At 39.4% G+C, this 22,811-nt stretch overlaps 1 protein-coding gene across 1 annotated transcript in view; it reads left to right on the top strand.

The window, feature by feature from the left end:
• Nucleotides 1-22,811, top strand: part of LOC102231457 (E3 ubiquitin-protein ligase pellino homolog 1) — a 45,414-nt gene that overhangs the window by 11,087 nt on the left and 11,516 nt on the right. Inside the window, exons 2-3 of the mRNA XM_005811366.2 lie at nucleotides 16,122-16,421; nucleotides 22,010-22,139. Coding sequence (XP_005811423.1) covers nucleotides 16,339-16,421; nucleotides 22,010-22,139 — 213 coding nt within the window. The 5' untranslated portion in view covers nucleotides 16,122-16,338. The remainder of the gene's footprint in view (nucleotides 1-16,121; nucleotides 16,422-22,009; nucleotides 22,140-22,811) is intronic.

Below are 22,811 nucleotides of genomic sequence, written 5' to 3'. Positions count from 1 at the left end.
GAACTTCTCATTTGTTCAATATCCAAAGAAGCAAAAATCAATCTGCTTGAATAAATGGCTGTACATGACAGTTGATGCTTCCTTATTTTCTTTCCAAATGGGGTTGTGAAAGACGGGAATGAGAAACCATAGTTAGGAACAAAAGTGAAACTTGTTACTTATTACTGATTACAACCAGGCATAAATAGTACAATATTTTTCTAGTATAATAATAACCTGAGTGAAAACAACATCACTGGATTTCCACTCCAGTCACAGTTGCCATAGAAACTTCAGTCACTTTGGCCCATTCTCTTGAATCTTGTCCTGACATTGAAATCACTTATTTAAAGTGAATTAATGTGGAACATCTGGTTGGGATGCATTTCTGTCCTGGTATGTCTTTGTTCTGGGTAACCAACAGAGGTTTGTTCGAACACCACCCAACAACAGCTCTGCCTGCGCTCTGTTTTCCTTGGAAGTCAAGAATCGGCGGTGGAAATGACTTCATGAGGATTTAATCATCGTCACTCTCACCAACAACACTGCCTTATATTTTACACACACAAGTATTACATGTATTCTTGACTTTCAAAGAGCATAGGAGCATCTGCACTGAGAAAAGCTCAACGGTTCTTTTCCTGTCTTGTTCTTGGAGAAGAACAAGACAGGAAGATTATGAGCATCATTTGACTTTACAAGTTTGAAATCAGATTTTAGGTCTGATTTAAGTGGGAAAACAGTTTGTAGCTGTAGATTTAAAAAATGGCTTCATTGCCCAGGCGATCTGAAGTCAGTGCACTAAAGACGATTTGTGTAAGTCGTAAACAATGGAAAAGTGTGGCAGCCTTCTTTCAGCTGTTTAGTAGCTAGCAGCAATTGAATCTTTAGGTTCTTGGTGAAGTGATTCGATTACCGTTCAGAAGAATCCGTTTCCCTTCTAGACCTGTACGTCTGTCCTTCGCTACTCTCGTTTGGAGCACAAAATCCACGTAAGAGTCTGTGGAAATGGCTTTCAGTAGCTCACATGTTAGTTATTTTATTGTCGCTTTGTTTTGGTCTTGTGCCCGTGGTTTTGCATTTCGGTGAAAATCGTTGACATTTTATCTTTGCATGTGATTTTCACCATAAACCCTCCTTGTGACGCACTTTGCACACTTCAAAGGTCCAGCCTCTGCATTCCTCAAGATTTAGTAATAAAATAACTTCAAGAGAATCATGTTTTGATGTTTGTTATTGGAGTCAGGATTGTCCACATCTCAGTGTTACTACTCTTTGATTCGTGCAGAGGGTCTGGCCCCTCGGCTATTGGGAAACGATTGCTTCCTGGAGGCGTGGACTCTGTTTAAGTTTTAAACAGAAAAATAAAATAGAATAGAATTCAACTTTATTGTCATTGCACTGTCACAAGTACAAGCAACGAGATGTAAAATCCAGTTTTTCTGGTAGAAAGTCAAAAAGGAGAAGTGAAGGGAGATATTGTATGAACCAAGTGGAATAGCATAGAAAGGCCAGACTGTCCTAATTTGATTTTGACTGGACTGCTACAATTAGTAGTTTTAGCAGATGTGATCACGTTCTGTTCCTTTATTTTTATATTTGATAAAGGTAGATCTCCAGATGAAAGACATTTGTTCACCAATATTAATGTACATCTCTGTCTGTCGTGTCTTTCCTCATTATTGCCTGTTTTCCTTAAGCTGGTATCTAACGAGACTCATGTACAGTAGTTTCCATTTGCATTCATCGACGTGCAAAAAGAGAACCTCCTATAGCCGTACATTCAGAGGAACAGCAGAAAACTCCTGGGACCAGAGAGAACAAGAGGAGTGAGAGTGGGGAGGGAATTGGGACTTCCTGTGTACATCGACACGCTGACTCTGTGTAAATCACCTATGAGCAGACTGAACTCCAGGGAGATATGTTGTTTTTCTGAATCCCATGAAGTCTATTTCAGAGTAATATGAACATAAAATTTTATTTTAATCAATTCTCCATTTCTAGCTGCTGCACAGCAACACATGTCTGATTTGTGTCCCTGATGAAGTCTCATCTGTCTGTACACTTTAGGAGTTTAATTCATCTTTTGAGCCATTTGTTTTCTGTAGGTCTGCAGCAGACAGCAGGTTTTCCTTTCCTAAAACCCTCTGCTGATCCGAGGTTTCTCTGGGTTACACTAATGTATTTTATTGCACCAGCTTACTTTTAAGACAGGAGATCCGATGTAGGAGGGAAAATGATTCTGATCGTGTCTGGTTGTATTTAAGACAGTCCCTATTTAAAGACAGCCGAATCCATAAAACATCTCTACATGCAAAGATGAAGACAATTAGATTTTAAAAATGTAGGAGGTGTTGCAGCCTTGCTTCTGAGGTCCAATTCACACCAGAAGAAGAAAGTGTGAGCAGGATGAAGAATTAACACAAGATGTTTGCCAGATTCAGATTTGACATGTTCAGGTTACCAGAGATGATCACACTGGTAAAAACTGAAAGATGATCGTTATTATTTAATCCTCAATTACTACTGTCATTGTAATATGTGTGAAAAGAGAAAGGAAAGGTTAAATATGTCCATACTACAAAAAAAATGTTACTTTGTGTTTTGCTTTGAGTTTCTGTCCACATTTACCTTTTTTCTGTCAGAGTGAATTACTAGTGTGGCAAACACTTCACCACAGTTGCTCATTAAAAATAGTGTTCTCACACATTTAGTGTTGAAGAAACAGCAAGCCTGCAATATGTGAAAAAGGTTATTTTAGTAAATCTGATCAATTCTGTCTGGAAACCCATGCTAAGATAAAATGGGAGTGAGAAAGGCATTGGCTGGTTGCTAGTATTGAAACACACCAAGGTTTTAAAATGACTGTTCTGATGGCTACTATACCTTTCTCTTACTGACAAGGTACTCACATTTATCTGTTTGGAAATGCATTATTTCTATTAGCAAAAAATAGGAACTGAATTAGTGCCAGCCATCGCTCTTATTCGCGTAAATTTGTTTTAAATACAGTTGATGAGCTACGAGAAGCAGGTCTGGCTAACAGAACACAGACAGCACAACTAATCAAGAAGCAAATGTTAGCCAGTCCTACGTGTTTTACTGTATGCAGAACTTAAAAAAACTATGACTGATATACTTTTTGAGTTTCATAAAAATCAGATAAAAGTATAAATACTGTAGAACTCAAGTTCTGCTAGTTGTTTGTTTACCTTGTAGTAGCAGAGGGAATACTTGCTTTTTAGGTTAACATGTGATGTTTGGCTGCAATGATTATTTTAGTAATCACAAATATTCTGCTGATTAGTAGATTAATCAAACTCTGTCTATTGACTTTTTTGATTAACTGTATATTAATTGGATAGCAAAAGGAGCTCAATAAAAGACAATATTTTTTACTGAAATTGAACCAGGTGACTAACACTTTGCTACTTAAGGAGTTCTGGGTAGAAAATATTTACAGGTGAAGGTTTTTCTTCTATCTTAAAGGCACAATCTATGCATTTTGTACTGTTTTGGCTTAATTACTGATCTGAGCATGTTGTACTTTCAACAGTCGTCCGTTTTTAAGTCTGAATACTCCAGTTAATGATTAATCAATTGCTAAATCAGTTTATTCATTTACTTGTTTTTTTCATTTCATTTTTATCAAATTAGTGTTTTGAGAATTTTTAACACATGCAGAGCATTGTAAAACATTTTATAGTTGTATAATTTAAACAAGACAGTAGTTTAAATAAAACATGAAGAAAGTTTTATTCCATTGTATGCGTACAAGCAAAAATCTGAAAACCTTTATCTGACTTTTACTTAACTTAAAAAGGTTTATCAAAAGAAATGCTGTTGACTCAGGCATGTTTAGATTGGTGGTGGGATTTCTCAGCTCCCGTCTCTGACCAGCTTCTTCTAATAGTTTTGTAATCTTCCACTTAAGGCCCTTGGAATGGCAGCATAAAAAACAGCATAAAAAGTTCACATAAATAGTAATAATAATTTGATAAATGCTAAAAAAAACAACTCTGATATCTTGACGACAGCCAGAGACGCTCATCCTCTTTCTGTGTCGCAGGGGAAAATGAAGTCATTGATTGGATCAGTTAAATCAAGAAGGAGACAAAATGGAAGGTAAAAAAAAAAAGGGGGAAAGAGGATCTGGCATTGGGTTTTGCCAGATCCTCCACACGGATCAGTTTCCAAGGCATCGGGAGTCCTATCTTCAACATGTGTAAACCAACCCCTCTCCTCTGACCCGGTCCTGCAACCCTACCCACAGACACCAGGCCCATCCATCAACACACATCCTCGCACGCCTGCGTTTCTGCCTGAAATTCTCTTTTTTGGTTCAGTGTGTTTACTTCTTCCCACTCTGAAATGGAACAGAACAAACAAACAAACAAAAAAAAACACTCAACCATAAATTGTAGGGTTTGCGCTTGAGTGTTGTTAACATTAAGACCAACACCGAGCATAAGCATGTGGTCGACAGTGTAGGCCTTCATCATGATGTGCTGCATAATTCTCCGTCTGAAAGGCCATTTGGAAAACGTTTCCAAGAAATTGTAGGAAGCTTTCTGTTCCACGTTCGTCTGATTCCAAATCCTTTTTATGTCCTTTTCGGTTGGCAGCAAATGTAATCTAATCTGATATAGGTTTGTTTTTCTTGCCCCCCGCCCTCCAATTAAAATTAAACCTCTAATCACCAGTTTGTTTGGAAAACTAACTGGTTCATTTTGGGAGCATAAGACATGAATATAAATTTTTAAAGTTTTTTTTAAGTGAGCATGACTCCAGCTCTGCTCCTGAAGGCAGCAGCTATAATCCGGCCGCGAATTGAAAGGCGTCACACTCAGATCTGGCGTCCAAATGTGACAGTCACACGCGTGAGATGGCCATTTAGAGCTCTCTCTCTGATGAGCTGCAGACCTGGTGGCTTTTCCACCACGCAGCCGCCGTCTGACACAGGAAGTTGAGGGTTTCGAACCACAGCGCTGACGTAGGACCGGATAGCTTCACATGGAGCTCCTCTCCTCTGAAATCCGCTTTAATTGGAGGTATTTTAAGCTAATTACAGATGGCTACACCACCATTGAAGTTGAGATCCTTGGGTCTCTTTGTAGTAGTGTGCAAATGTGAGAAGTTAGATACAAACTCAAAAGTTGTTTTTCTTTTTATGATGATAATGATGATACGACAGACTGTTGGTGTTGACAATAAAACATTGACAAATTTAAAAAAAACCCAGAAATTTCTATTTTAATTAATATTTTTGAGGTTGGCTCCAATTCTCTGTCACACTATGTCAAACAGGAACAAGTGTCATAAATGACACCGGCATCACCCAGAATGAGTCATTTTTTAATATATCTGAATAGGTCCAATAACTGAAATTGGGTTGATATTAACCACGGATATTTATTTCCATTTTATTGCCATTTGTTTCTGGAGGAGTAGTGGAAGTTGGTCATTCGCTTGTGATAGTGATGCATCAAAGCATTGTGGGAAGTTTAACCACGGTGTGATGTTATCAGCCCAGGTTTTCTCATCGGTGCATCTTATGTTTAGAAAACTTGCTAAGTCCGGTGGTTGTGTGCTGGGGTATAGTCATTCATCCAGCAGCCTGCTGGGAGTTTGAGTTAAAAAATGTTTATAGTTGACAGGAAATTTGAAAATATCTCTTGATAATTATGTGTTATTGAAAGATTGCAGGATTAATACCTGAACACCAGCTATAAAATCTTAAAAAATTAAAACATTTTAAAAAGACTTGAATAAATAAGCAATGCTTAGCCTAGGCACAAGTAAAGCCTGGTGGCCCGCCAGGCTTATAACACACACAAGATTTTATTTTAGATCACATTATGGTACAGAGAGATCACTCTCTGTCACTGGAATTCAACAAATAATGACCTCCGAGAGACAAAGGCATTTACTCAATTAAAAAAAAACAGAAAAACAGTGATTGCATCGTTTCAGTGATGCTTTGTTACTTTTTTTTTCTCTCCCAAAGACGTGTTTCTTGGTGTTGTGAGACCTTTTATCCCCACTAAGCAGCCTCAGTCATTGCCCACTTTACAAGTGGGACATGGTTCAAGTGGATTGGGAGTTTGAAAAAGGGAGCTTTTGTTAGAGGTGAGGTCTGCTGGATTCTTAGCAGCGGGTGGTTCTGTGGAGAAGCTGAGTGGCTCCTTTACGTTACATTGGACCTTTTTATGATCGGTCCAGCCTCTGAATGTGTACACTGTAACGAACTTTAAGTCCTTTGACTTGCTGTAGAGACAATAGTTCAAAGGTTGCCTTAAAACTCGGAGTAAAGTCAACTTTTCCACCTGAGTTAAATCAACTTTGACATGCTTAAATACAGGACAGTTTACAACTGTAGGCTAAAAATGGGAAAACTCATGAACTCGCACTCTGTATTAAAAAAACTCATAACAAGTGGAGTTAAAGAGATGAAATAAGAGCTTTTAGCATAAAGGAGCTGTCATTTTTTACAGTTAGGACATAAAAACTGACAGCTTATGATGTTTTCCTTTTTCTTACACATCTTTTGAATCCTTACAATTATTTTTTTTTATACCTAATGTTATTTTCTTTTCTTTATGTCCATTCTGTGCGTTTCTGACATTTTATTTCAACAAAACCTTCTTGGCCATTTCATACTTTTGCGGTTTTGTTCTTTTCGTAATTGTTCGTCCATGAAAAGAAACGCTGTGGACAACCAGGACTAACTAGATGTCAGCTCACGTTTTGCCCTAACAAAATGTGGTTTTGTGACTAACGGATCATAATCCTAACAGGAGGCCTCTCTAGGTAACACTGGTTTGATTAAGAGTTAAAGTCTGTCATATGTAATGAGAATCAGCCATCAAAATATAATGTAGTATTAAAATAACTCCTAATAACTTCCTTTAATATATAAAGACAACATACATATAGTACTTTGTTTTTCATAAATATGAAACAAGCCTCTTATAAAACTCTGTTTTTTCTTAGTCTTGAGCTCTAAATGAATGCAGTTTATATTTTACGACTCCAGACAAATTGTATTTACTTCACGAGCAAAAAGGACAGTTGGACTGTAAGGTTTGTCTTCAAATCACCACCTTTTTCTAGATATGACGATCCTAAATGTAATGTTCTTACCATCCCAGTGAAAACGGGTTTTAAGCTAACAGCAGACAGAAAACATCACACGCGTGATCGAAAGCTGTTAAAGCGATTTCTCGATCACAATACCTCGTCTGTTGTGTCATAAATCTGTTAGTGAGGCAGAAAAAAAAGCCAGTTTGATTCATTTGTGTATTTTAATATTAACCCAAACGCTGACGAGGTGAGACGTTTTTACTACCAGAACCTGGCAGAACTGCCATGAGATAATTCCTGAAAGATTTATTTGTTATTCCCTAAAACAGCTGTCAAAACAATAAATCCAAACTTCTGTAAGAGGACCGTAGACATGTTGAGTCACGCTAAAACCTTGATTTCCATGCTGTCAGACCTGGTATTGACACACGCTTACATCTGCTTTCCCAGTCTGAATTTAGACGTTTCGCCTAAACTTGTAGAGCTCTGATGTCCGGACAAATGTTAGTAGTTGGGTCAGAGAAGACTGTGTGTTGTGAAAGTCTGATTAGAAATATCTTTAACAGGAATGGGCCGCGCCGTCCTCTGTTTCCATCCATCTCTCCCTTTTTTTCCATTACACGTTGTGCTGTGATTGCGTTCAGTTCGCCCAGATTCACGTCAGCGAAACACATGTTTGCTTCCAAGGACACACGAACCTCCAGGTAAACTGTTTGCAGATCCATAATCAGAACCACACTGTAGAGTACAGTTTCCCATCCTGTTCTGTCCCTTGGCTCCTTAAAGAGAGTTGTGGGAAGTGGAGGAAGTGGCGGGAGGGGAGGAGGCTTGGGAATATGACGTGCTCGATTGAGTTTGTGTAGCAAAAAAAAAACCCCAGCCTAAAATAAAAGCCCCTCTCTTCTTGTCAATGGCTCGTAATAGCTGGAACAAAACCAGCAGTCATGGGACGCGGACATGAAAAGAGTGCAGAGGAGGGACGAGGTAGGCTTTCTGTTTTTTGGAAAGCAGCTGCCGCGAGCGTTTGAAGAGATTTCTGCGCGAGGCAGCCGGGGAGCTTCAGAGCCCCGCGTCATCGCGACTCGTCACTGGTGACATGAAAGGTGCGAGATGCCTTAAAGCCGCAGTGTTTTGAGGATGTGGTGAAAGCCAGCAATAGCTGGATGATTAGATATCTGCTGGGTCTTATTCATAAAGGGGCTCTGACAGAGATCACAGCAGCTGCAGGCCTGGAGAGGAGCTTGTTTTTTCCTCCTTCAGGTTTCTGTTTTACACAACCGTCATCCGCCCTCAGCTTAGATTGTGCTAAATAATGCCAAATTTCACCTGAGCTTGCAAAACTTCATTAACTCTTTGAGTGACGTGTTCAGTTTGTTTTCACACTTCTCGGTTCGACTGGGAACCAAAATTACAACATTAGTGACATTAGCAGCTGGCGCGGACCGAACTATTGAAAAACCTGTTCCCCCTTTTCGGCTGCAGTGGTGCTGCAGCAAGAACCGCTGAAGAAAACAACACGAAAACCTTTGAAGAAGACACAAAAATGGAGTAACATCAGATTTTAGTGGTTGTAGGATTTCTCTTTTATTGTGGTAAAAGACCACCAGCCATTTCTCCCGATAACACTAATTAGCTAGTGTTTGTTTTGTTTATATTTACCCAGAATGCTTGTAGTCCACGGCCTGCTTTTGGAGCTGTCTTGGTCTGCTTGCATCACAGCACCAGAGTTCACTTCAGCCGAACCAAGACCTGATTTTTTTTTAGGAGGACCAGAGTTCACTTTTTTGCTCCACATTAGATTTTCCAAACGAACCAGAGTTTCCAGGCAAACCGACTACAGGTTGATCAAAGCATTAAAACAGGGTTGGTGTGTAAGTGAATTCGTCACCATCAAGTTTCTACGGATGTTCAGGAGACACCTGGACATACTTTTACTGCCAGTCGTTTATTTACGGAAAACGGGTTGTTAAAAAATGTCAATGAAGCTACGTGGGAGATGTCGGATCCAATCTTGGACTAAAATCCAGCCTTCGTCCTTTTTAATATCCTATAGAATATTCACAAAATAACTTTAAATCTTGAAGAAAGCAGATCAAAACCGTCTCTATATTTGGAAATCGCATCCTTTGTTTTGTAGTGTTTGCAGAGCAGCGGGTCCGTTTCGTCCTGAACCACTCTGCATGTACAGAAGGCCAGACTCATATCATCACCCCTGAGCTTCTTCCTAGCATCCGTAATTATTTATTGATTTCCTGACCCACTTTAACACGAGGATACTCTTACCGCTTTCCAGTAATGAAGACAACAATCATGTTGGAGTCTCTGGATTTTTTGTCGTCCAGCTCTTGCTTCTTTCAAACACGTTGTGAAAATTAAAATGAATCATTTTTGGTGTCTGCATGTTGAATTTTTATTTTATTTTGTCAAATATATATATATATATATATATATATATATATTTAGCTTGTAGTTCAACAGGTTTGGGGTCTTTATTATCACACCCTCAGGTTATAGAACCTGTTTAATGTGTTTCTTTCTCCAAAGTTTGCTCCATCCTGATGTTTTAGTGGACGATCATGTGCTATGCCAGAAATTCTGTAATTATTTTGGGGAAAAAATTTGGATGCAAACAAAGTTTTCAAGTTGTTGACGTGAAAGGTTTTCGCTGGGCTTTGTTTTCTAGTCAAGTATCTTTGACAGGGTTTCGGTAAGTTTATTACAGCCATCAAAAAGCCGGCGTAAAGTCATTAAATGTTGTTTAAAGGGGCAGCTTTATGTATTTTTAGACATTTTGTAGCACAATCAAATAACTATCTTACCTTTAGTTGTTCTGAAAATGCTCTACATAAAAAAACAAATAAATAAATGTGACTTCACATCATATCAGACACCTTGACATAAAACTCTAATGTTACATCTTCGGTGAGTCCAGTGTTAATAGTTAGAGATGGCTCGCTGCAGGAAGGCTAAATTAAACATTTTGAAAGCTGTCAGCCATCGCTCTTAGAGAAACCAGAATCAGCCAAAGTGGCGTGAAGCCGGTGAGCCGTTCCCTCTCTGAACTCATTTTGTCCCGTTTCAAGATATAAACCAACGTGAAAGAAAGAGAACCGAGAAAAAACTGGACATACTGTTTGAGTGCGGTGTTTGTTTTTATGCACTGAAACAGGCCGTAGTCAGTCGTGTTTGCAGGTTGGCTTGGCGATGCGGTAAACAGAGGCGCAGCTGCTGCTTCCTCGCCAGCATGAATCAAGGTGTTTCCTCATGTCGTTTGCATTAGGTGCCGTGCCATGGGTTTGTCAAGTGTCGAGATCTCTCTCTGTCTTTCTCTCTCTCTCTCTGCTGGAGTGGCAGGTGTCACCTGTGCTGGGTTGCGTTGAGATTTATGAGGTCGCTCTGTGTGCTGTCAGCAGCTTGCTGCTACAGTCTGTGACCTCAGCCTGCAAAGTCAGCCTCTCTCTGAGCTCCCCGGCTCGATTGTTGCAGCGCTGTGTGTCTCTGTAGCTTAGCAGCAGTTGGCAAGCGGCCATGCCGGGCTTTAGTGTCATGCAGAGCTGTGCAGACACACTCTTCAGAAACTGCACACACACACGCACATAACATGAGTGAATAGCGGACAATAGCTGTAAAAAGTAAAAGTTGTGTTTTTTCCCCAAAATGCAGTCTCTTTAGATTCTTTTAACCCTGTTTGTAGGTTGTTAAAAAGATGACTTATTTTTAAAATCGTAATGGCATTTTTATTACAGTTATTTTAGTAATTGATTAATCGATTATTCTGACAATGAATCAATTATTGGCTTAAAAAAATTGGCACATTCTACAAATTTTTCATTTAACCACTCAGTCCAAAATACAAAGGGAAATGCAAATAAACAAGTAATTCAATTCCTTTTTGTAAGTAAGAAAATAAACATTTTATTGCCTAAAATGCGGTACTGTAGCATTCCTTTAGTAAACCAGATGAAGCTAGAGCTGATACACTTAAGACGTTTTGGCTAAAACACATTTACAGAGAAATATGATTTTATCATAAACAATGTATATATTGTTTGCTTAGTTTTATAATACTGCTCTGAATTTGTTGTTTTTTCCCCAGATGGCCTTTATTGAGTCCAGTTATTAAATTAGTGGACGATTATTAAAAAAAAGAAAGCGATTATTCACGATTAATTTCATTAATCGTTTCAGCAATAATTTTTTACTGTAATTTCTTTACAAAAACACGCTGAGTAAACTCTTATCTTCATTTTTAGTCCAAATGTTTGTTCGCTTTAGGAATCCCTTTTCGCTTGGACATCGATCCATGCCAGCTAATTTCTCTCTTAAGGTTCTAAGTAGTTATTTTCAGTCTTCTGGAATCTAAAAATAAAGACTGCCCAGAAATTCATTTTGCATTTGATAGTAATCTAAAGATTTCCTCCTTTTGATTTATTTGGTCATTGTGTGTTTAAGAGTTGGACAGAGGTGAACAACAATAGATTTGGGGTATTTTACAGGGTACAAATGCACCAGATTTAGTTAACAGGCTGTTTTTCATCCGCAGTCCTGGAGCGGGAGAAACGGAGCACATCTTATCCTGAAACGTTCCAGAGATGTTCAGGACGCAGTTATTTTTTCCCCCCACATCTTCTAAAGATTACCTCTAAGAAATCGGCAGCGCACCAAATGTTCTGCTCAAGGCATTGTTCTCCTGACCTTTCCAGAGCTTTCCACTCTCTTATTACTATTGTGCACACGTTCATTGACATTAAGCTCATCAATGTAGCCTGCTGTTGCGGGGGCCACCAATGATTTCCCCTCCCAAAAAACAGTGTGCAGAAATGGCTGCAAAATGTAAAACGGTAGAGATATGTGTTTGTTTTTTTTTCCATTTCCTCAAAATTGACAACCCAAAGAAAAAAACCCGAAGTCCTTAACAAAAACGTAGACTAAACTCTTGCTACAGGACTCTCAGCAGCCGGGTCTATTAATCTTTTGCCCTACCCTGTCTGGATCCATACTCAAGCGATCAATTTCTGGCAAGTCCAGCTAGTAGCTCTATTCAGACCCCTACATACTTATGCACACACGAGGCATAGTTCGCTATGTTTGTTTGGACCCTCTGATAACTTTGTTGGAGTTTTGTGGGATTAACCCATTTTTCGCCAGGGAAGCAGTTCCACCCTCCCCCAACCATCTGCTGAAATCAAGCTTGTTAAGACGCTGCTGCTGCTGCTGCGGACGAGCTGGTTACAATTTAAACGCGTGAAACAACGGCGTTATCTCCGTGTTGCTACTAATTGTTTCACCTCCACCCTTGCTCTGAGAGGAGAACGGCTCGTCGCTCCTTTGTCAAATGTGGGTTTTAAAAATAGATCACAAGTGAAACAAGCATTAAAACTCTTGTGTTACCGCTTCACAGGAGCTGCGGTGAGACTGGGAGACAGTTTGTAAAGGAGTGTAGCTTCACGTCTGCACTGATTTCAAAATAATGTTCAAATTTCATCAAATTGTCATCGATGACACACACAGAGAGCGAGAGAGAGAAATGGCTTCCTTGCATCAATTCAAGTCGATTCATTGTATGTAAACAGCTCAATTCATAATTTGCAAAACAAATACAATTTATGTGCAGAAACATCAGTTCAGTCCAGTCATTTATTAAACTGATTTAAATTCAACTACATACATTAGAATTTTAGCGTTAGTTATAATGCAGTGCAGTCAAAATCAGGTTATTACTGAAAAACACGTTTTCGTTTAAGGGAAATCATTAATCTTTCTTACTCAGTAAGCATGCGGCAACCGTGAAAAGGAACAACTTCCTTTTTAACAGGAAGAGAAACTTTTGACCGATATGTCCAGCTACAAAACAGGTGGAGTTGGAATCAGAGGACAAATAAAGTATGAATTCATTAATGGTATGGATTTGTACATCACTCGGTACAGGACCGTCGTTTCTGGCTTGACATAAGGGCAGAAACAATTAATCGCGATGAATCAATTATTGAAACTAATTTAGTAATTGAATCTTGAAAACAAACATTGAATAGAAATGAATGAAACCTCTATTCAACATACGAAAGCAACAATAATTTTCAGATCTTTCTTACATTAAAGCCACGGCAGAACTAGAGAAGCATGGAAACCACATTTTTAAAAAAGTGTTTTTAGCTTTACGCAGTTTTATTAAAATCATCAAATCAAGAAACAACATTTGCGTAAGGATTTCTGTTTCATTTCCACATCTTGTCATCTTCAGGTAGGGGGGTGATATGTATCGCTGAAATCATATGTGGACTGTCTTCTTTCTGTCATAATAATGTTTTGTTGAGATCTTTATCCACAGAACCTTCACCAAGACATCAGTAGGACTTTTGCTAGCAAGGAAACTCAATGTGAAATGTTTGTATTTACACATAAAAAGTCCTCTTAAGAATCTTGAAATGGAAAATGTAGCATTAATTTAGTGTCTCGGCGCTCTGGATCCTGTGATCACACCTTTTCTGAGTAAAAATGTGTAATACGTTCCCTCCTTCAGACAGTTTGCTATCAGCGACATTTTAGCAGCACAAGATCAAGTGAAACTTTTCTCCTGACATTGGTCAACCAAACAACAGAGCAGTCGCTAATGTCAACACAAAGTCTCTTCCTGTGTGAGTGTGGGAACGTTGCAGGTTCACAGCACAAAGTGCTGACGCTCTGAAAGTGAACCGCTGAACACTTTCTAAACGTCCCCTTTAAACCAGTGCTTTGTTTTTTTTTTGTGGGGTTTTGTGGTGTATATATTAGCAACCAATGTGTTACACGCACACTTTCTCTCATTTTTCTTATTCTAAAACAGCAAAAAATATTAAAGGCAAGTCAATTGATGCTATTTCGTGGCTTTTTCTACTCAGTTTGGGTTTTTCAGACTTGTTGGACAGTTCAGCAAAGATTTTAATGTGCATGTTTGATTTTTTTATGCCTCTTGTGGGATTAGTGAATAATAATAATTCAAACCAAACAATTTATAGAGCTACTGTAACTCATGAAGCAAGTGCGAAAACAAATTTGGGAGCTGAAAAACATCAATGTCGGCACAAATTTGAAGCTACGACAACAAAAGAATTGGCTAAAGTCACAAATTTTGGTTCGTAGCATGAAAATACCACAGTTTGTAAAATGAATGTTGCTGTGGTTCCTGAGAATTTGGCAAAAGCTGTTTTCATTTAGAAAAATAAATCTTAAATACAAACAAATCTAAACTAATATGAACATAGCAGACCTACCTTGGCATTAAAAAAAGACAGTGATGCAACCGCTGGGATTTATTTTTTCCATGAAATGTAACAAGTATCCCTAATTATTCTGGATCGAATAACCTTGATACCTTCAATAATATTTATTTCATACAATTCCATGTGCACTCATTTTAAGAGTATTACACAATGTAATAACAATCACCAGCATTAAATATAGAGTATGAAAATCTTGGACACAAAAATTATTTTTTGTAATTTTAAATAAAAACTGATTTAATAAATCATCTGCATTGGAAGAATATGTTGCTCGATACATATTGATTGGCCTACATTTACTGTTTACAACTTTTATTTATCATTAACTATTTAGCGGTATTTGAATGTGTGTATTGGCTAGAAAAGTCTATTTTTCTGTATTCTATAGAGGTCAAAAGAATGATTTCAAAATAGTTATTTGAATTTGATTGAACTGGAATAATGTTCTCAAACTGTGCTCGTCAATAAACTTGTATGCAGAAAACTGTTTCTCTATCTTCAGACAGTGATGTTTAACAATAGCATGTGTCTGGGCAGGACAGCTGGTGCTGATAAAACCTTAGTGCATGTTGGGCACACCTAATGGTTCCCACTGAAAAGCACAATTTATTGTGGTTTGTAGTGCATGTAAAGCACTCAAATAATTAGTCCTTCCAGAACGATCTGGACTTCAGATGTTGGATGGATTTACATTCTTGAATGCCTCCCACGCTCCATCACTCTTCCTGCTCCTGCCCATCCTCACTCATAAAAAAAAAACAAAAAAAAAACACTTTACGTCCCACACCGTGTGCATTTGTGGTGGTGGAAACTCCCAGCAGATGGGCACTCTGGGAATCGTAGGAGAAATGCACCGCTTCGCCTGGCGCAGGCTGCCTGGAAGTGAAGTCATGATGTAAAATAAATTGTACGATAAATCCGTCTCTCGGTTTTGCCCGTCTAGTGAGTGGTGGGAAGAAAAAAGGAGCTGTTACAAAAAGGTCATGAGTTAGACTCAAACTCGTGTTGATCTGCTTCAGAAAGCCGCCGCAGGAAGTCCACTGCCTTCTGTTTCTCATGCCCTCGTTTCTCCTTTCTGTGATTTCCTGCGTACAGAAAGTCATACACAGATGCTTACTTCAGAGGATAACTCAAAAACAGCAACGATAACTGACTGTAGTTCTTAAATAAAAAAACCCCAAAACATTTGAGTTGTTTTTCTCAGAGGGTCAAAAAGGTTTTGTAGGTACGATTTTCTTCAGTGAAATGTGTAAAATGTTTTCTACATATGAGGGCTGCAACATATATCAGCATATTGTGAAAAACTGCAATAAATCTTAGATAATTGTTTAAGTGTGGCGTTGTGCTGGCCCAAATATCTAATTCTGCCCCGGGCCTCATTCAACCTTCAACTGGCCCTGCAAGTTTCATTAAATCTGCAAAACCTTGTATTTTATGTTGGAGTTTTAACATTGTAATGGAGTAGTAGCAGCCAGTTAAATACGCTTGATGAATTGAATTAGTGATAAAATATAAAACGATGTATTTGTACATAAAATATTTTTGCCAAAATATGCAGACAAATGGTGCAACACACAAAGCAACTATATGATGAACATGTGTATAGCCAATAAATCCACTTTCTGTAGAGTAAAAATCTGAAATCTGATTTATGTTTTTTTTAAGGCTGTTGAAATTGCTAATGCATTTTTAAAAAATTGTAATATTTGGAATACAGACATGTGTGTTTCTTCCTCTGGTGTCAGTGTAAATAAAACGAGCAGAGCTTTATGCGTGCGTTTCCTCTGTCTCTTCCTGCAGGGCAGGACAGGCGGCGCTGCGACACGCGAACACATGGAGCATGAGAGGCTGGAGCTGAGGATCAGCTGACCCCTCTCTCCTTCTCCATCTCCTCCTCACCCCTCCTCTTGCTCCGCTCGATCGACGTCGCCTTCTTTCCCTCTTCACCCCGTCCCGCCTCACCCTGTTGGATCCCGTCCGACCTCCCCCCCCTGCAAGCCTCAGTCAGCAGGGCCCGATGTATTCCCCGGAGCAGGAAAACATCTCCACCACCTCGTCCACCAAAGTGCCAGTGAAGTACGGGGAGCTCATTGTGCTCGGGTAGGCAAAAACTAATAACGTCAACTAATAACGCTCAGAAAGTTTCACACGCTGATTCTATTACAGTCATTTCAATCATGAGGTGTGAAAATGTAAACAACCCAACCTGATGTTAGAGAAAATGTGTATTTCTGTTTGTTTTAATTCTGTACATATGGGAAATGTTTCAATCCTACAACACATAAATATTTGTATATATGTTTCCATGCTGTTTCTGTTTTTTTTTTTTTTGGGGGGTCAGCATAATTTTTCTAAAGCTGCAAGCCCTTTTTTGTGCTTTATTTCTGTTACTGAGGCACAGGAAGAAAGAAGGAGGCCAGATTTGGGATGTACGCTTCAAAATACAAACTCTTTCCAAGTATTTTTGGTCTAATTTCTAGTCCCCGTACACTTGACATAAGACAAAACGAACTTACAAGTAACTTTTCAGCAAGATATACTGTAGGCTCTTGTTTTAAAAAAAATTTGCCAGTGGGAAAACTGTCTTCTCCTATTGGCAGATTATTTTTCTTATTTAGTGCCTTTTAATCAACATTAAGCAATTATTGATTTAAAACAAGCTCCAGCACCTTGCTGTAAAGTTACTTGTAAGTTAGTTTTACCTTTGAGGCTGCTCCAGAAGCTCCACTATAAGCTCGTGCAGGGCATTACCAGGAATGCCCTGCACGACCACAGAAACAACAAAACAAGCGTGTGAGTTTTGTGCTAGCGATCTCTCGTGGTTTTTGTGTCGTTTCCTTCAGCGTTTCTTCGTACAGCGCCCCCACAGGCGAGGAGGGGGAACGGGTTTGGAGTGTTTGACTTAATGCAGTATGAACGTGAACTGCAGCAGCTGAAAATGTTACAAAGTTTGCAATCCTATTACTCCAAGTCTCCCAGACCAGTAGGAGTGGAAATTATGATATTAAAGGTAAAGAGAAATGAATCTAGCAACCAGATTTAGAATAAAAACCTAACCAGTATCTATAAGAAGCATGTTTTTTATTGGTTTTGGTTTGTTAGTACAGAGTTACCCTATTTGCCTGTAGCAATGGTGGAAAATGAAAGCAGCAAACAAATGACTAGAAGTGGAAATGTTAGCTATATTTACGTTTCTTCACTCTGGTAATCTGCCGGAATTACCCTGATAGAGACTCAGTATCAACAATTAGACATGCCTTTGCATTGTTCCTTTGTTTACACTGTAGCACAAGGACGGCTCAGACTCAATGACAGAACAATGGAGAGGGGAGAACATAACTTCAGTACAATTTAGGTGTGTTCAGTGTTGGGAACCTCTGGATATGTTCATATTTTCCACCAAGTTAGCAGAATTAGATTGGATGGTTATCAAGGAATCAAACTGGAACCTGTTTCCACAGTGGAGCACATACACACACCCAGACACACCCACGCAGACGCGCACACACTGGAGGTATTTCTGTCCTGCTCCAGAACAGAACAGTTATTTTTTCAGAAGGAAACGAAACCCATCGCTAGATGAGATAACATTTGGCTGACCGCAGCGTCTGATCAGAACATTTCATTTCGTCACATGTTTGTTTTTCTTAATCAAATTGAGGGGGGGGGAAAAACCACAAAAAAAAATAACAAAAGCACTCCACTCCACCCTGCTTCTTCAGCTTACCCAAACCGAGCGGGACGGACTTCCACAATCTGTAATGCCCACAAAGATATTCCAACCATCCTCCCTGTACGCCTCGGATCGGCGCCGGGAGGTCCTCCCCACATACCGTCTCACACAGCCGAGTCACGGTGTGTTGTTCTGGGCTGTGCCGGAGCAGCATTGTCAGGGAGAGCTGACCGTGGAAATTTTCCCCAGTGGAAAAAACACATTAAGCAGCGCACATACTGTAGCTCCATGCCTTTACAAGGGAGAACCCCAGTTTTCCGTTTGCTGTGCTTTTTCCACCCATAGTTTTTCATTCTAGGTCAGGCCAACCGGATTTTTTTTTTTTTTGAAAAAAGGTTGAGATGGGCACTTTTTTTATGTGCCCTGCAACAGGAGACGTCACCCTCCTCAGCTGAAAGTAAAGCTGCTCTTTAAAACTTCAAACGGTTCAATCATAGGAGTCGAACCCTTAACCCTGACCTTTATTCGCTGACCTACTGCAGGAAAATGGCTCCATTACTGTGCTAAACGAGGCCGGTTGCTCCATTAACCCATCCCATCTGCAACATAAACCCTCTCTGGGTAATGGAAACTGACATGGAGGGCAGAATTGTAAAAGGTGCACAGATATTTGTTGCTGTAAACATTTCAAATTAGCACCGGACTTCCCATGAGAAGTCTGCCGTGAAGCAAAAGTGACCTGTTACTATACAACTTAGCAACTGAATAACATACATGAATGCTAATAAATCCTTATAAAAGGACTGGATAATAATTTGCAGCAGGCTTGCTTTAGGTCTATTATCTCTGCTGTATTACGTGTTGAATGGCAGAAAAATATGAAACTGATGGTGGTGGAAACAAATTGTTGCATTAGCCACATTTCCAGCATTTTATTTTTTGCCCACAAAACAGCACTTGCCTCCAGTCATCAACAATCATAGCTAGTTTAGTGAAATCAAAAGACAAACTGGTGCATAAATGTGCTTCTGTGACAAAATTATTTGCCGTTGAAGTGAAGCGTTTACACTGTTTACTCACGTTGTTTGGAAGTCAAAAGATGGCCTACTTTTTCAATCACCTCATCAACACGTAGGAAGAAACCTGCTGCTCTGGTATCTGCCCTCGCTCTGGACCCGAGAGACACGTGATTTCATTCAGTTGTGTAATATATTTGCATGTCGGTACACTTTAACTCGAATCAAACTTAAATTGAGTCCGATTCTTATGTAATCTGTTCGGTATGAGTGTTTTATGAGTCTTTTTCACCCACGGTGATGAGCTGACAGGCCAGTTCATTCAAATGTCTTTTTAATCATCTGAGTCAGATGGATCCTGCTTTGCAGCCAAGATATATTGTAAGTTCTTGTGTCTTAAAGTATACATGTGGACAGTTGGAGCTTTTCATGAAATTTTAACTTCTTTAAATAATATTTTAGACAGAAACACAGAGCTTCAGAGTAACATCGTTGCCTTTTTCAGTGTGTGTCTTTTGGGAATTGTCTCTACAGAAGTTGTTTATGTTGATTAGCCGACTTTATGTCCTTCGTGTTTGAAGGAAAAAGACTTTCATAAGTTGGTTACTCTTGGGTTACAGGGAAAGAACGTCCTAGCTCCAGCTCTTTCTGAGCACAAACAGCCTGCAGGTTCATATTCACAGGCTTACACTAATTTCTTGTTAACCTTTGATCCCTCCACTTTTGGGAAAAGCTTGGATACATGTACACACACAGCTCTGCTTCCCACAGGAGCCTGCCTTTGAACTGCCTGCGGCCCTCCGAGCTCTGCAAGTAGTCTGCCGTGGCCTCTCTATGGATACGGGCTAAACTTCCCCATGGTTACGCTTGTGCCATGACAACTCTTCCCAAACGTTGCTCTCTCTCACCATGGTTACACACAAATCCTCACGGTGTTGTTTGAGTTTTAGTGCCTGGGCTCTCGCGGAGGAAACGTTTAGCCCCGTAGGCTGGGCGTCCTCACAACATGCCTGAGCTACCTTTACTGGACCCGACGCCAAGCGTGTGTGGGTGGAGTTCAGTCGATGGTCTGATTGATCAAAGACCCATAGGACAAGTACTCTTGCATGAGAGCATTTTAACACATCCAAGCAGTACACTCAATGTCTGCTTAATACTTTTTGATTAAAATTTTTTTTTCCCAAACTACATCTCATAGAAAGTTTTTGAAAAGTCCACAGTTATTAGTTTTCTATTATTTAAATTTGTTTTGGCTTACATTTGCGATTCATAATCTTTTTAGCTTCTGCCCCACAAAAAGAATCCAAGCACTACAGATGAGTCTAAATGATCAAGTAGGGTTGGACAAGAAAGCAATAACAATTCATATCGCGATAGACAAGTGATTAGTAACATTACGTCTGAGAGAATATTCATTAATTTCACTGAACTCCAATCCAGAACTGCACAGCATTCTGGGGGATGTAGGCGGACTTTGGCCGCCCAGCCTCTACCGGCAACCTGTTGATTAACTTGTGGTTGCCTAGCAACAACCTGCTGAATAGCTTGCGCAGCAGCAGTTTCATGTTTCTCCACCGTGCCTCATGAATTCTTAAAAATAAAAAACGACGGAGCAAAAACTGTGGATAAAACCAGAAAGGCCACGTCACCAGTTTGGCAGCATTTAATACATTTAAAACAAAAGAACTAATAAATAATTATTCTCGACCGATATTAAACGCTTGCATCGTGATACGTTTTTCTGTCATATCTTCCAGCACTATGATCAAGTATAATAACACAAAGAACCTCAACCGCTGTTATAATAATATTTCTTATTAATTTTTGTATTAATTTCTGGTTGATTGATTTGAGACCCACTTTGGGTCCCCACATCTTGGGTTCCAGCAGTACTACCGTACATACAGAAAATCTATTTTCAGTTGCAAGTAAGCAAGATGGAAAAACAGTGTTTTGCCTGAAGCAGGTAGTGCTATGAGTGTAAAAGATTTGATGAGTTATAAATTGTTAAAGGTGCAACTGTTTAAAATGTGTTTTACTGTAGCAGTCGGTAGGTCAAATATTCAAAGCCTAATCCCACTTTGAATATTTGAGCTTACATTTCATGTTTGCCTTCTTGCACTTTCCTCTTACAGCCAGAAAATAATTCAACAAGCCGAATCACAGGTGTTAAGATAAGACGCAAAGGACAAACTAAATCAAATAAACCATAGGTGCAAAGAGTAACATATGAAATCAGGAAGTAAATAAAAACTGATCATAATCTGCAGAACTAGAACTAAAGAAAACAAATGAACAAACATGGAAGAAAACTACTCAACAATGAGTTCAAAAATAACTTGTTTGAAGTGAAAAGTCCTGGTGCGTTTGTGTACTTTGAGTCTTCTCTCTGCAGTTCATCTGAATGGAGGGTCAAAATGAGGACAGAACCTCTTATTCTTCTGGATGTGTTAAACTACATGCAGCATCTTCTGTAAAGCTTTGCTGCTCACGGGAACGGGAAGTTATATGCTGGTCAGAGCTGAAATTAAACACTTTTTTTTTTTTTTTGCAATAAAACATTCGGAAATTCAGAAACAGCCTGGAGTAGACGGTGACGAGGAATGGTTTCCGAAAGTTTTCATCCTGAAGTTAATAAATGATAAACTCTCCCTGACTGCAGAGTCGGGGTGTAGCTGAGGGCCAGAGACTCGGCTCTGTTTATTCTGCTTTCCTCAGACAAATACCAGCCCAAATTACTCTCTCTCTGTTTATTTTCTCAGCCTTCCCAGTCTTGCATTTGGAGGACTTTGTTGTGTGTAATGACATTCTGCACTGTTGTTAAAATGCATGCATGGAAACTATAGGCACCAGTTTGTGGATGGGTCTGTGAGTGCGGCGAAATGCCTCAAGCGTTTTCCACTGTGACTGTTATTCCAGCGCATTATCCAGCTGCCTAGACAATAAACGTCCTGTTGTTTTGTGTGTTTACATTTGCGTTTATGCGTGTGTGCGTGTAGGTACAATGGTTCTCTGCCCAACGGGGACCGAGGTCGACGTAAAAGCCGCTTCGCACTTTACAAGAGGCCGAAGGCAAACGGGGTGAAGCCCAGCACAGTTCACGTCGCCTGTTCTCCACAGGCAGCCAAGGTGAAAACTCACTCACACACACACACACACACACGCACACACACGCACACACACACACACACACACACACACACACTTGAACAACTGATGTAATCTATGTACTCCTCTTCAGCTGCTTCAGGCCTTTCTACCTTCAACTAAAAATAAGTATTGTGATACAGTTAAAGTCAAAGTTATGTATTCCCCTGACAGACTGAGATATTTCCCAAGATTTCTGTTATAATTTCAGAGCAGCTTTCTTCGTGTTTTCTCATGTTGAGCAGCTTCATGTTTTATTTTGGGGATGTATCTCGAGTCCTGAACAACCGATGGAAGGCCTCCTTGCCATCACCCTAATCTTTAGCTTTCTCCACAGATTCTCTGTGAGTCTGAATGGGCCAATCCAGAATGTTAATATTACTCCCAGTCAGAAGGAACTTGTTGGTAAAATTAAAGCATCAATTAAAACCTAAAACTTTCTGGTGCCTGAATAATGTATCAGATTTTTGTGGCTGGTTCCTGATGTCTGGGGTTTGTCAGGTTTTGATCTGCCAATAACAATTTAAAGAAACGTCTCTTTAAGCAATATAACATATGAAATACAGTAGTAGCCACTACAAAATACAGTTTTACTGTTTTAGAAAGTAGGCAAAATGACATTTTAAATTGTCTTTGCTGTCTTATATTAGCGGT

The sequence above is a fragment of the Xiphophorus maculatus genome, chromosome 22 (assembly GCF_002775205.1).
Source record: "Xiphophorus maculatus strain JP 163 A chromosome 22, X_maculatus-5.0-male, whole genome shotgun sequence".
Lineage (NCBI taxonomy): Eukaryota > Metazoa > Chordata > Actinopteri > Cyprinodontiformes > Poeciliidae > Xiphophorus > Xiphophorus maculatus.
Note: the sequence above shows the minus strand (reverse complement) of the source record. Positions and strands in the feature narration are given on the sequence as shown.